The sequence below is a fragment of the Ammospiza caudacuta genome, chromosome 1 (genome assembly GCF_027887145.1).
Source record: "Ammospiza caudacuta isolate bAmmCau1 chromosome 1, bAmmCau1.pri, whole genome shotgun sequence".
Taxonomy (NCBI): Eukaryota; Metazoa; Chordata; class Aves; order Passeriformes; family Passerellidae; genus Ammospiza; species Ammospiza caudacuta.
This window is the reverse complement of record NC_080593.1, coordinates 48,725,180-48,737,583: the sequence shown is the minus strand read 5'-3', so window position 1 is coordinate 48,737,583 and position 12,404 is coordinate 48,725,180. Positions and strand designations below refer to the sequence as shown.

Sequence of the window (12,404 nt, the reverse complement as noted above, 5' to 3'; positions counted from 1 at the left end):
CTTGGTGGCCTCCTCCGGTGGCCTCAGTCCCAACAAACTGATGTCAGGAATAGTGTGGCCTTCAGGACAAGGGTGGCAATGGTCCCTCTGCACTTGGCACTGGTGAGGCCACACCACAAGTCCTGTGCTCTGTTCTGAGCCACTCACTACAGGAAAAACATTGCGGTGCTGGAGTGTGTCCAGAAAAAGGCAATGGAGCTGGTAAAAGGTTCTGGAGCACAGGTCTGATCAGGAGGGGCTGAAGGAACTGGGATAGTTTAGCCTGGAGAAAAGGAGGCTAAGGAGAGACCTCACTGCTCTCTACAGCTTTCAGAAAGGAGGGTGTAGCCAGTTGGGGGTTGGTGTCTTTCACCTCCTTCCAGGTGAAAGACAGAGGAGAAATGGCCTTAAGCTGGGTCAGCAGAGGTTCAGATCTGATATTGGGGAAAAAATTTTGACTGAAAGAGTGGTTCGGTACTGAAATAAGTTGCCCAGGGAGATGGTGGAGTTACCAACTCAGAGAGTGTTCGAGAGGCATTCTGGATGTGGCAACTGGAGTTTAGGAATGATTATAGTGCTGCTGAGTTGATTGTGAAGGTCTCTTCCAATCTCAAAACTACACAGCCTGAGCAGAAGCCAGCTGAACTTAAAAAGTATGTTCTAGCAAGCACTTAATGAACATGAAGCACAGTCTACAAGGGGTATAGCAATATAGGATGCTATGGAGGTGTACAGCAGAAGCTAAGACGGGAATTGAGACAATATGCCAGAAGGATCAGGACATGAGGAGGTGGTCGGAAACAGCGTTCAGACAAAACTTCTCCGTTTGTGCCAGTCATCTTTTTAAATAGCAGCCTTCACACATGCTTCCAACATTTACAAATAAATCTTTTTTTCTAATACTTCATGCCAAATTTTGACTGGCAAGAAATACTCTTTGAGCAGAGTTATCAAACCAAAATACAACAGATTATAGGGAGAATGCAGGAGCAGCAGGGGAAGTTTGAGTTGTCAGAAAGCCACATTTTCTAATTTTTGCAAAGGAGGATTGGTACTTTGGGATTTTTCATCTTGATTCTTTCAGCCTTCCATGTGTACAACAAACCCACTAAAACAGGTAAGATTGGTTGGGCCAATTCAACAAAAAAAGGGCTGTACTATTTGCAAAGCCTACCCATTTTTCCTGACTCAATGAGGCATTTCGCTTTGCTGGAAGACACTTTGCTAAGACACTCTGCATGGGTCTTCTGCTGTGTTTCCAGGCTTCACTGCCTGTGTGGAGTTACTGTGCTAGCATTGGCACAGCACAGTGCCTAATGACACCCAACCAAGACATGCTTGCATATATCCGTTCACTAATTCTTCCACTATCTCTAAAAACAAGCCTGTGAGGAGATGTGAATTTATTTCCCTAGCATTACCCTCAGAAATACTCCTGCTCACTCTGTCAGGCACCAAACTGAAATACAATTAAGGTAAAAGCACCATTTTTAAATTATTATGACCAAAGTAGCACAAGGACTGTAACAGCCAAATGGCAAATTCTAGTATATTCCACCAATACAACTCAAACCTGTGGCAGCAGCTCTCTGGCCACAGAGAGCAATGCACAACTCTCCCAGGCATTGTGAGAAGACCAGAGAAAAGAATGATAAGCAATTCTTATCTTCACTTGCTGCACCTGTTGAACATGTGGACTGTGTTATGGAGATTTGTTTACCAAAGGGTGGTTTCTTAATTGGCCAATGGTGATGGTGTTTGGATGGAAGGACCAGTTGGGTCCACGTGTATCATGAGTGTCTGTAAGGCCAAGGGGTTTCTTAATAAGTATAAAATAATAAAATTATTCATCAGCCTTCTGAGAATCATGGAGTCAATCCTAATTATTACTTGGCTGGGGGCCTGCAGTGACATAAGCCTTTGTGAGCAACAGCAAAGCCTGATACTGAGAAAATTCCTGGGAATCATGAGAGGAAGTACACACTGAGAACAGGAAAGGCATCCTGTTTCTTCGAAGCCTGCAAACCTTGAGGAAACTAACAAACTGTCAGGCTGACAGATTTATTGCAGGCCTGCAGCGGGGTTGCATGCAAAGGACTGAACAAAGATTCTCACACTAAGTGTATAAACACTGTCTTAACTATGCAATAAACAGATTCATTTTGCTCTCAGCTTGTGAGTCTCGCATTCATAAATCACCAAACCTTGCAACAGTTATTAGCAAGCAGAGATACTACAGCTAATGTCTTCTAAAGTTCCTGTCAGGAAAGAAACTGTAAGAAATATAGATATTCTTTACTGTGAGGGTGATAAGGCACTGGAACAGGTTTCCCAGAGAAGCTATGGGTGACCATTCCTGGCAGTTGTTCAAAGCCAGGTTGGATGGGGCATTGAGCAACCTGGTCTAGTGGAAGGTGTCCCTGCCCATGACAGGCGGGTGGAACCAGATGATCTTTAACATCCCTTCCAACCCAAATCATTCTAGGAGTTCATGGTAAATCCCAGTGGAACTTCTCAATTTCTCACAAACACTGTGGATGCCTTTAGGAAGCTGGTATGTCACTGCTATGGAAACTGGCTGCTCCTGAGCTGCAGAGCTGCTGAACTCCCAGCAGCTCTTGGCTCACAGACAGCCTCCAGCTACACCTTTGTAATACTAATACACCTTGGAAATATTAAATTTCACTTAAAAACATTACGTTACATGAAATTAAATTTTCAAACAAATAGATGATAAAGTATAATCATATAACATCCAGGTATTATAAAACATGAACTTACCTCAAAGAGATTCTTCAGAGATACCTGGTTAACTTTGAGATCACAGGGCAATTCTTGCTTCTCGGACAACAATAACAGACAAGACTGAAAAAAACCCCCAATCATTAATGCTCTTATAAACACACTTAAAACTTTGTTTTTCATTGCCTCATCAGATCTTGTGTCAGAAAGCCAAGACAGGCTAACAGTATTTCAGACCTCTTTGTAATATTGCAACTGAATCTCAGTTTCTAATTTTCAACTGAATTAATGTAATATACAGTGGAGAGTAGGAAGTGATGAAAGTTTCTTCAGAAATAAAAGCATGTTAAAAAAGTTAGGCCCTAAAAGATTCTCCAATACTTGGAATACTTCCAGTGCTTGGAAGTAACCCTTTGCTTCAGGAATGGACCTTTACACTGGGGACAAGACTGTCCAGCTAACACCAACACCCCAAGCAGAAAGCAAGAAATGAATACTGTATCTTCTTCTGCTTTCTTCCATTTTCTCAGTTTCTCTAAAAAACTTTGCCTTGCTCCTTGAAAACCCACCTAGCTTCACCAGAAGACAAGGAAGGACTATGGATGCCATCTACCTGGACTTCTGTAAGGCCTTCACTACAGTGCCCTACAAGTCTTAGCTCTAAACTGTGGTGATATCAGTTTAATGAATGGACTGCTGGATGGATAAGGAATTGGCAGAATGGCTGCATCAAAAGAGCTGTAGTCAATGGATTAGTGTCCAAGTGGAAACCAGTAGTGAGTGGTGTCCCTCCAGTGCCTGTAGTGGGACCACTACATTCATTGTCTTCATTAATGACATTGCCAGTGGGACTGTGAGGTGCCTTCAGTCACTCAGGGAGTTTAAAGCTTGGTGCAGATGGCACCAAGCTGAGTGATGCAGTTGATAATGCTCAGGGGAAGGACTGACATCCAGAGGACTCCAACAGGCTTGAGGAGCAGGCCCATGGGAAGCCAGGAAGTTCAACAAGGCCAAGCGCAAGGTCCTCCACCTGGGTCAGGGCAATCCCCAGTATCAATACAGACTGAGGAAGAAGGACCTGTGGGATAATGGTGGATGAAAAGTAGGATAAAAACCAGCAATGTGCACTTGCAGCCCAGAAAACAAACAAGACCCTGAGCTGCATGAAAAATAGCATGGTCAGCAGGTCAAGGGAGGTGACTACCTCTCTGCTCTGCTGAGACCAACCTGGAATGTTACATCCAGCTCTGGAGTCCCCAGTACAGAAAAGACATGGACCTGTTGGAATGAGCCCAGAGGAGGGCCACAAAATGGAGCAACTCTCCATGCCTCAGTTAGATGGGGATGGAGGAACTCTCCTGTGATGGAAGGCTGAGAAGCTGGGGTTATTCAGCCTGGAGAAGGTTTCAGGGAAAACTCACTTCAATAACGTCAATATCAAAAAGGGGGCTTTACAAAAAAAACTTTTTATCAAGGCCTTTGTGACAGGACAAGAGGCAACAGTTTTAACCTCAAAGAGAGTTTCTTCTCACTGGACATAAGGAAGAAATTTTTCATGATACACATGGTGAGGCACTGGAACAGGCTGACCAGAGAAGCTCTGAATGTACCATCCTTAAGAGCACTGAAGGTCAGGTTTGGCCAGCCTTTCAGCAATCTGATCTAATGAGAGATGTCCCTGCCCAGACTAGGGGCTTGGATGGGGCATGTGGGGCACCAGTGAGTCCATAGCTCCAGTGTGAGTCCCCCATAGGCTCTGGTTACTGTCAGAAGCCTGTTCCTTCATGGTCTCTCCACAAGTTACTCTGCCTAAGCAGAGTGGTGGTAAAGTGGTGGTAAAACATCTTGAACTTTACCTTATTTGTAAAAGTTATCATTGATGGATAGAGAAGGGAAGGTCACACTGCTTATGGTCTTGAAGAATGCTGAGACCAGCCTGACTCATCAATCCCAGAGTTATATGTTCTAAGGATATGAAAAACAGTGTTTCCTGACAGAAACTGGTACCGGTGACGACACAGCAAAGTTCCTGATAAAGGAACCAACAGGCGATGCTACTGATAACTGATCTAAAGCTGCTAAGCTGACACAGCCAGCCTAGAAATACATGACTGACAGTCCCTTTATGTGACAAAAGCACAGTCACACTTTTTAAAAGCAGCATCTTCTAACATCCCTTCCTGTATGTGTGCAGAGATTCCTCCCCTGAGTGGAAATTCCCCTCAAGGCTACTCCTGGAGGCTGAGCAAAAGAGGTTTGCTCATGGCCACTGGCATGGGAGAGTAATATCAATCTCTACTTAATAACAATTTTGCTATCTTTAATACCAATGTTTTACTATTGCTTCAATAAATAGTACACTATTATATAGTGTATATATTATTATATAATATTTACTAACTGTTATAACTATCTGTACCATGTAGTAAATAATTCTGATTAAAGTATTTAAGTCTGATCATTATCATAAGTTTAAATAAGTCATTAATTTTATTCATATGTATATATTTGGTTTGCCAGCCTTAATCCTGTGGGACAAAGTCATATAAAGGCTCAGTGACACATATATTATCCTTTAAACATAAACCATTCACCAAGCCTGGGAGTAGGACTGGATCCAACAGGCTCTAGGCACCCCCTGAGCAATTTGGAAAGCAAGTGGGCTCTGTCTGAAACTTATGACTCAACAGGAGGGTTTCCCTGATAAACCTCAACTGAAGTTTCCATTTTGCCTGGGACAGGCTGCAAAGGAGCCCCTTGCTCTGGCCTGGAGCACCTCTTCCTTCTCTACCCCTGGAGCTCACAGGGCTGTTTCTCTCACTCTTTCCCCCTCACTCTCCCAGGCAGAGCTTGGCCCTTTTTATAGCACACTTTCTCTGAGGCACCAGCACCTTGTTTGAGCCATGACCTAAAATAGGGCTGTCAGAGCCAGCTGGAAGTGACACAGCTCCAGCTACTCCTCACAGGTGCCCTGCTGGCCCTACTGCCAGCACTCACCAACAACATCCCATACAGGTGTAACTGTGACAATCATCAATTTTTTCCACAGTTGAGAGACGACTAAAATAATTTCAGATGATCCACCTTCTGATTTTTCTAAATTATCTGGTTTTGCTCAACAACCATGAATACTTCCACTGAGATGCTCCTTTACTGTGGGTCTTTCACAGTTTCAAAAATCCAGCTTGTCATACAGAAGGAAAAGTAAAAGGGACCACAAATAAATTTGTATTTTTACCCCTCTAATTTGAATATTATTGAATTGAATAGTGACTCTAGGTGGTACTACAAGAGAGACAACAGACAGCAGCAAGAGACAAGCAGGATTTCAAGCCCATCATATCCCTTTCAGAAATGAGTTTCAGAAATTATTTATCACTAAAAGCATTTTTCCAAGTCTTAAAAATCAAGACATTTGAACCAGGCAGCAATACACATTCACAGTTTTGGCTTTTAAAGGTAACACAAACTTATGCTGAAGTGGTAAGACATGAGTGCCCAACACGCAGTGGGAGGTGACACAGTGACACGGTGACACACTTACCCGCCACTTCCCTTTCTGGGCCAGCCTTTCTATCACTGCTTGCCAAATCAGTGCATTGAAATGTGCACTGAAGATATAATCATATGCAGGGTAGAAAGCTGGTGGCAAGATTTGTTGATCTGCAAGAATAAGCAACAGAGAAGAATATTTGTTATACACCACTTCAAAGGTTGAAGTGTCCAACTTCATTGCACAGAGATCATTAAAATTAATCCCTGCTCTCAAGAACCATCTCAAAGCTCCAAGGCACTGTGAACATCATGGCAATTCTTCCACTTACAGGTCAATCAGCTACTGATTCTGCAACCAGGAATCAAGGACTTTAATGTGGGGCTACAGTCTCAGGAAAAGGCAGCAGAGGCACAACCTGAAATCTCCTGACATGCCCTGTAGGCCCATCAGACAAAGCCCAAAAAGCCAGTAGAAGAGGACAGACTAAGGAGAGAGGGCAGGCAGACAGACGATGGGCATTGCTGAAAAACACCGATACAATGCCACGGTAAGGCCACATTTCCTCTTTTCATTGCTGTCCATAAGTAGCTGTGGGAAAGTCTCCACACTGAAATTGTAACACAGTTTAAAATGCCTATCTTCTGATTATTTTCAAATCTACCTGGCTAAAAAAAAAGCAGGGTGGTCTGGACAAAACCCACTTAAAGCCTCTGGGGTCTGGAGCTCCAAATCTTGTCTTCCTGACTGTAAATTCTGACCTTTTCTAACTATTCCATAATTGACGTGTTCCTGTCCCTGCACTGTTTTGAGATTGCTGATGTCTGCTGTATGCAAACTGAACCAAATTCACCACATCCTCAGTATATTCCTAATCCTCAAACAGGCCTGACACACTGAAGGATCAAAGGAATGATCTCAAAAAGGATATGCTACTAAGTGTCATCACTACTGAAAGGCTCTTAGAAAAATCAAGGTCTTAATTTGAGCTTACCATTGACACTCATGAAGATTCCTGCTATAAACTCAGCAATTTGAGTTTGATCTGAAGAAGAATTCAATAGAGACAGACCTCTGTGGAACATAGAAACTGCCTCATTAGACTTTGATAACATGATGAATGAGTGGCCAGCTCTATAATAAGCCTGAAAAAAAAAGGAGAAAAAAAGATGTTGGGAAAATATTCTGAGATATTTACTCCACAGCTTCTTATACATAGATCCAAACAACAACAAAAAAAAAAAGTTAAATAAACTGTTTTATTCTAATTCCTTGAAATTCACAATATCTTGCTAATATTATCACAGATACTAAAAGAGCAATCCTGAAATCCAACGCTTGGAAAATAACTACAGGATAAAAGACCTGCTTTCAGCAGCTGTATGTTAACCTCCTCTAGACAATACTGAGGGGTGTTTTTGTGTCACAAGGTTCAGAATAAATATTTATGTTTCCGCACCACTGCATTTTGCAGTATTTCTTTCCCACAATCAATATATTCTTCAGCCAACAGCACCTGAACGTGTTTATATTCACCCTGAATTAGACTGTACCAGTTCAGAGTCCTAGTGGAGTTAATTTGTTCAAATCAGATAACTGGCATGTTGCAACACAGCACAAGTTAAATGGGTATTTGGGTGCAATTTTACCATATCTAAATATAAAACGTTCTACTAAAGGCTCCAGGAGTCTTTGGTGGTTAGACCAGAAGACTGTTTATTGCACATAAAAGGCAATCAAAGAGTAGACTCTGTATCATAAATACTGTACAGCTCCTACTTACTCCTAGCTACCTGAGTCAAGGTGTACTTAATCAATGTGTATTTAATCACAAGCCAAGTGCAATGTATTGTTCTGTCCACTGGAAATACAATATGACCTCGGTCACCAAGTACCACTCCCAGGAACTGGGGACTCATTAACGTGTAATCCTTGTTTGGGACATTGGTAGACACAGTTCTTGAAAGCATTGGTACAGAGAGAACCAGCATCTCCTGGTGCAAAAGGGAGCTGCATCATTTCATTAAAAATACTACTACAGCAGTGAATCTGATGCTTATGTGGAGAATCAAACACTGATTCTGGAATTTTATGCTATATGTAATCATCATGCCCCAAAGCAAAAACACAATAAAAAGAAGATAATGACACCATTATTAAAAATAAAATAAAATAAAATAAAATAAAATAAAATAAAATAAAATAAAATAAAATAAAATAAAATAAAATAAAATAAAATAAGCAAGGAAGGCATGCAAAAATTGTCAGCTTAAGCATCTGAATACCTTAACATACTCCGCATCCCACTGTAAGCTTTGGTGGGCTAAGACCATTGAATCCTTCCATTTGCCCAGGCAGTACAAGGCAGTTGATTTGTTGCACAATAGCACAGCTATGTCTCGGGAACACCTAAAGATATGGTTTTGGAATGACTCTTTATTCACTTGAAAAAGGATCATGCTTTACAGTTAGTGATAAAAATAAATTTAAAAACTGACAGGTATCACCCACCTGACAAAATCAGAGGTAAAAAATGCAGTTGTAGATAATAAAGATCATTTGAATATTGACTATAAAATGTGTTAGAGACATCCTAATGCTACCTTAGTGACACCCATAGTGATAACCTGGTGTCTTCTGAAGCAGAAAGCCAAGCCACTGGAATAATGAAGTATGAGGATTTAGCAAGAGCTCAGACCACCTCAATACACCCACTGAAACCCAGCAGCCAGGAATGGGGAAAAACAGACCCTGAATGGAAGCTGTGGCATGGAAAGGGTACTAAACACATTTTCACAGAATCACAGAATCACAGAATTTTCAAGACTGGAAGAGACCTATAAGATCATCTAGTCCAGCCGATGTTCTAACTGTTCAGCTAGATCATGGCAGCAAGTGCCACATCCAGTCTTTTTTTAAATTCTTCAAGGGATGATGCCTCTACCACCTCACTGGGTAAATGATTCCAGTTTCTGACCACTCTTTCTGTGAAGTATTTCCTTCTTACTTCTAACTTACATCTAGCTTGACGCAACTTGAGACTGTGTCCTCTTGTTCTATCCGTTGTCGCCCGGAGAAAGAGGCCGACCCCCAGCTCACCACAGCCACCCTTCAGGAAGTTGTAGAGAGTGATGAGGTCACCCCTTAGTCTCCTTTTCTCCAGGCTGAACAACCCCAGCTCCCTCAGTCGCTCTTCATATGGCTTGTGTTCCAAGCCCCTTATTAGTTTCGTTGCTCTCCTCTGGACACGCTCAAGTAACTCAACGTCCCTCTTAAAGTGAGGGGCCCAGAACTGGATACAGTACTCCAAGTGAGGCCTCACCAGTGCCGAGTATAGGGGAAGAATGACCTCTCTGTTCCTGCTGGCCATACCATTTCTGATACTGGCCAGGATGGCATTGGCCCTCTTGGCTACCTGGGCACATTGCTGGCTCATATTCAATCGACTGTCAACCAGCACCCCCAGGTCCCTTTCCACCTGGGCACTATCCAGCCACTCCATCCCCAGCTTGTATCGGTACAGGGGATTATTATGGCCGAAGTGCAATACTCGGCACTTGGACTTATTGAAGTTCATCCCATTTGATTCTGTCCATTTGTCCAGCCGTTCCAAGACTCTCTGGAGAGCCCTACACCCCTCTAGTTGATCTAAACTCATACCCAATTTGGTATCATCAGCGAAACTACTAATAAAAGACTCTAAGCCCTCATCCATATCGTCAATAAAAATATTGAACAAAACTGGTTTTGGTCACCAAAAAAAAACAACCTCAATGCATTTTAGTGTATCATCATTTGGTGAAGCCAAGAGAAAAATCCACATTTAAAATAAATGAGTGGCCGGTGTTAAATTAGGTTAACAGCAGGTTTAATATACAGGACTAATGAATATTTAATAGTTCACATAATACTCAACTATTTAATCATTAATAACATTACCAACTTATGTTAACTGATGAAAAGCATCTGGAAAAAAAAGTGCATCTGGAAAAAAATACCCAAAGGAATCTTCTGCTGAAAAACTATTTTTAACAAGTCACAGAATACTGAGAATGACCCAACAGCAAGAACAAAGTGACCTGCATGAATCATTTTACAGATAATCAGATGATTCATATAACAATAGGCCAGGACATGGCAAAATTGCAGCATTTGAGCTTTAGTTTAAAATTGATATTTATGTAAAAATATTCAGATTTAAGTCCCTAATTAATCTCTCACATAAATGTAAGGAACAGAATAGCTATAAAACTGGTACACTAAAGAGTGTGAAAAAAGATACAAGAAAATCAAGTGTTAGGTCAAAATACAGTTTTGAATTAACTGTGCAATTGTACTTATTTACATATTTCAGGTTGGTCTTATGGTTTGCATCTCATAATTCAAGAATACTTACGGGACCCATTGCATTAAATAACCAAGTGTTTGTAGAGCTTCATCATAGTTTTTGATGGCCAAAGAGTAATTTCCATTTTTAAAATCCTGGTTCCCAGCTTGCCTCTTCAACTGTGCATATGTCATGGGATCCATGCTAAGGAAAGAAAAAAAAGAAAGGAAAAAAAATAATCAAATAAAAGCATTGACTTATGAGACATTTCTTTCCCTAAAATTGACTTAAATTTTCATCTTAGTTTTTGCGTATTTGAAAAGGAGGACAAAAGAGCACATCTTCTTTGTTTCCTGCAGTTGGGTTAGTAAAATAGAGCTCTTGTGACAGCCTCATTTTTGCTGTTGATGTCTCCTCAACTTTTCATCTACTTTTAAATAAACTTCAGCCAACAGATCTAACACTGGTATGCATTTTTGTTTCAATTTTCATCCTCGGGTCTTAAACTGTATCTTTTAAATTAGGATTCCAAATTATTTCAATTTGTGAGTATATACTCAATGCAGGAGGAAACATCTGAGAAAACACAGCATTTATATGCTTAAGAAATACATGAAGCTATATATTTCAATTAATTAAACACAAAACTCATTTACTTGCTTTTTATTTATGAGTTTTTAATCTAGGTCCTCTGTTTAGATACTCAACAATCCAATTCATACAGAACTGATAGAAACTTAATTACCGCAAGAAAATATTGCAACATAGCATGGTAATAGTGCTTGAGGACCTTGAACCAGACTTAAGACAGTTATTAAAATTAATACAGGAAGTGGCCAGAGAAAACAAAGGTTGGAACTAGCATCAACTGTAACTTACTGAAAAACTATTTCATCATTAAAATTCTAAAATTAGTGTCATTAAAGAAAGCTAATCACATGGTCAAGCAGCTAGATAAAAGAAACAAATGCAAGAGGAAAAGCAGCTACACATATGAGAAACAGCACACAAGAAACAGACAAGAGAAATATCCAGTGCTAAACTGCTGTGCAGAATCCTTCTTCAAAGATTGATTTTATTATTAAAAGCTGTTTCCATTACCTGTAAAAACCTGTACAAATCTCACAAATCTCAATTAAGCTTAAGATTAAGTGCAATTAAGATTAATTCGCCAAATAGGAATGCAGAGATTTACTTATTATTAACAGGCTTGTAACAAAACCCATAAAATCTGCAACCTTTGCTACCTGCTAACATAATGTCAAGGTTTAGTCTGGCAGGCAGCTAAACACCACACAAACCTCAGCTCACACCCCCACTCCCTGAGTGGATGGGGGAGAGAATTAGGGAAAAAAAGGAAAATTTCTGTGTTGACATAAAGACAGCTTAACATCACATAAAAAGAAGGGAAAATACTGATACCACTAATAATATATGTAGAATACACAAAACAACCAATGCACAGTGCAATTGCGCACCACCCCCTGACCAATGTCCAGCCAGTTCCTGAGGAGCAGCCCCTGGCCAGTTTTCCCCGCTAAATTTTTACACATGACACACCATGGCAGAGAACATCCATTTGGCCAGCGCAGGTCAGCTGTCCTGGCTGTGTCCCCTCCCCGTTTCCTTTCAAGCTGAGAAGCCCTTGACTTAGGGCAAACACAGCTCAGCAACTACGAAAACATCAGGGGGTTATCAACATCATCCTCACACTAAATCCAACACTCAGCACTGTACCAGCTACTGACTAGAAAATTATCCCAGCTGAAAGCAGGACTGAAATATGTGCAAGATCTCTTGGCTACAGAGCAAACGTGATATTTTTAAGTATATGAATGTACAGACAAAGCAAGAAACATTACT

The 12,404-nt window shown here is 40.9% G+C and overlaps 1 protein-coding gene across 1 annotated transcript in view; it reads right to left on the bottom strand.

Annotated features, from left to right (window-relative positions):
* Positions 1 to 10,744, bottom strand: part of TRANK1 (tetratricopeptide repeat and ankyrin repeat containing 1) — a 42,407-nt gene extending 31,663 nt beyond the window's left edge. Inside the window, exons 1-5 of the mRNA XM_058805829.1 lie at positions 10,611 to 10,744; positions 8,500 to 8,623; positions 7,209 to 7,359; positions 6,266 to 6,384; positions 2,761 to 2,844 (exon numbers count right to left, since the gene is read on the bottom strand). Coding sequence (XP_058661812.1) covers positions 2,761 to 2,844; positions 6,266 to 6,384; positions 7,209 to 7,359; positions 8,500 to 8,623; positions 10,611 to 10,744 — 612 coding nt within the window. The remainder of the gene's footprint in view (positions 1 to 2,760; positions 2,845 to 6,265; positions 6,385 to 7,208; positions 7,360 to 8,499; positions 8,624 to 10,610) is intronic.
* Positions 10,745 to 12,404: the final 1,660 nt, after the last annotated feature.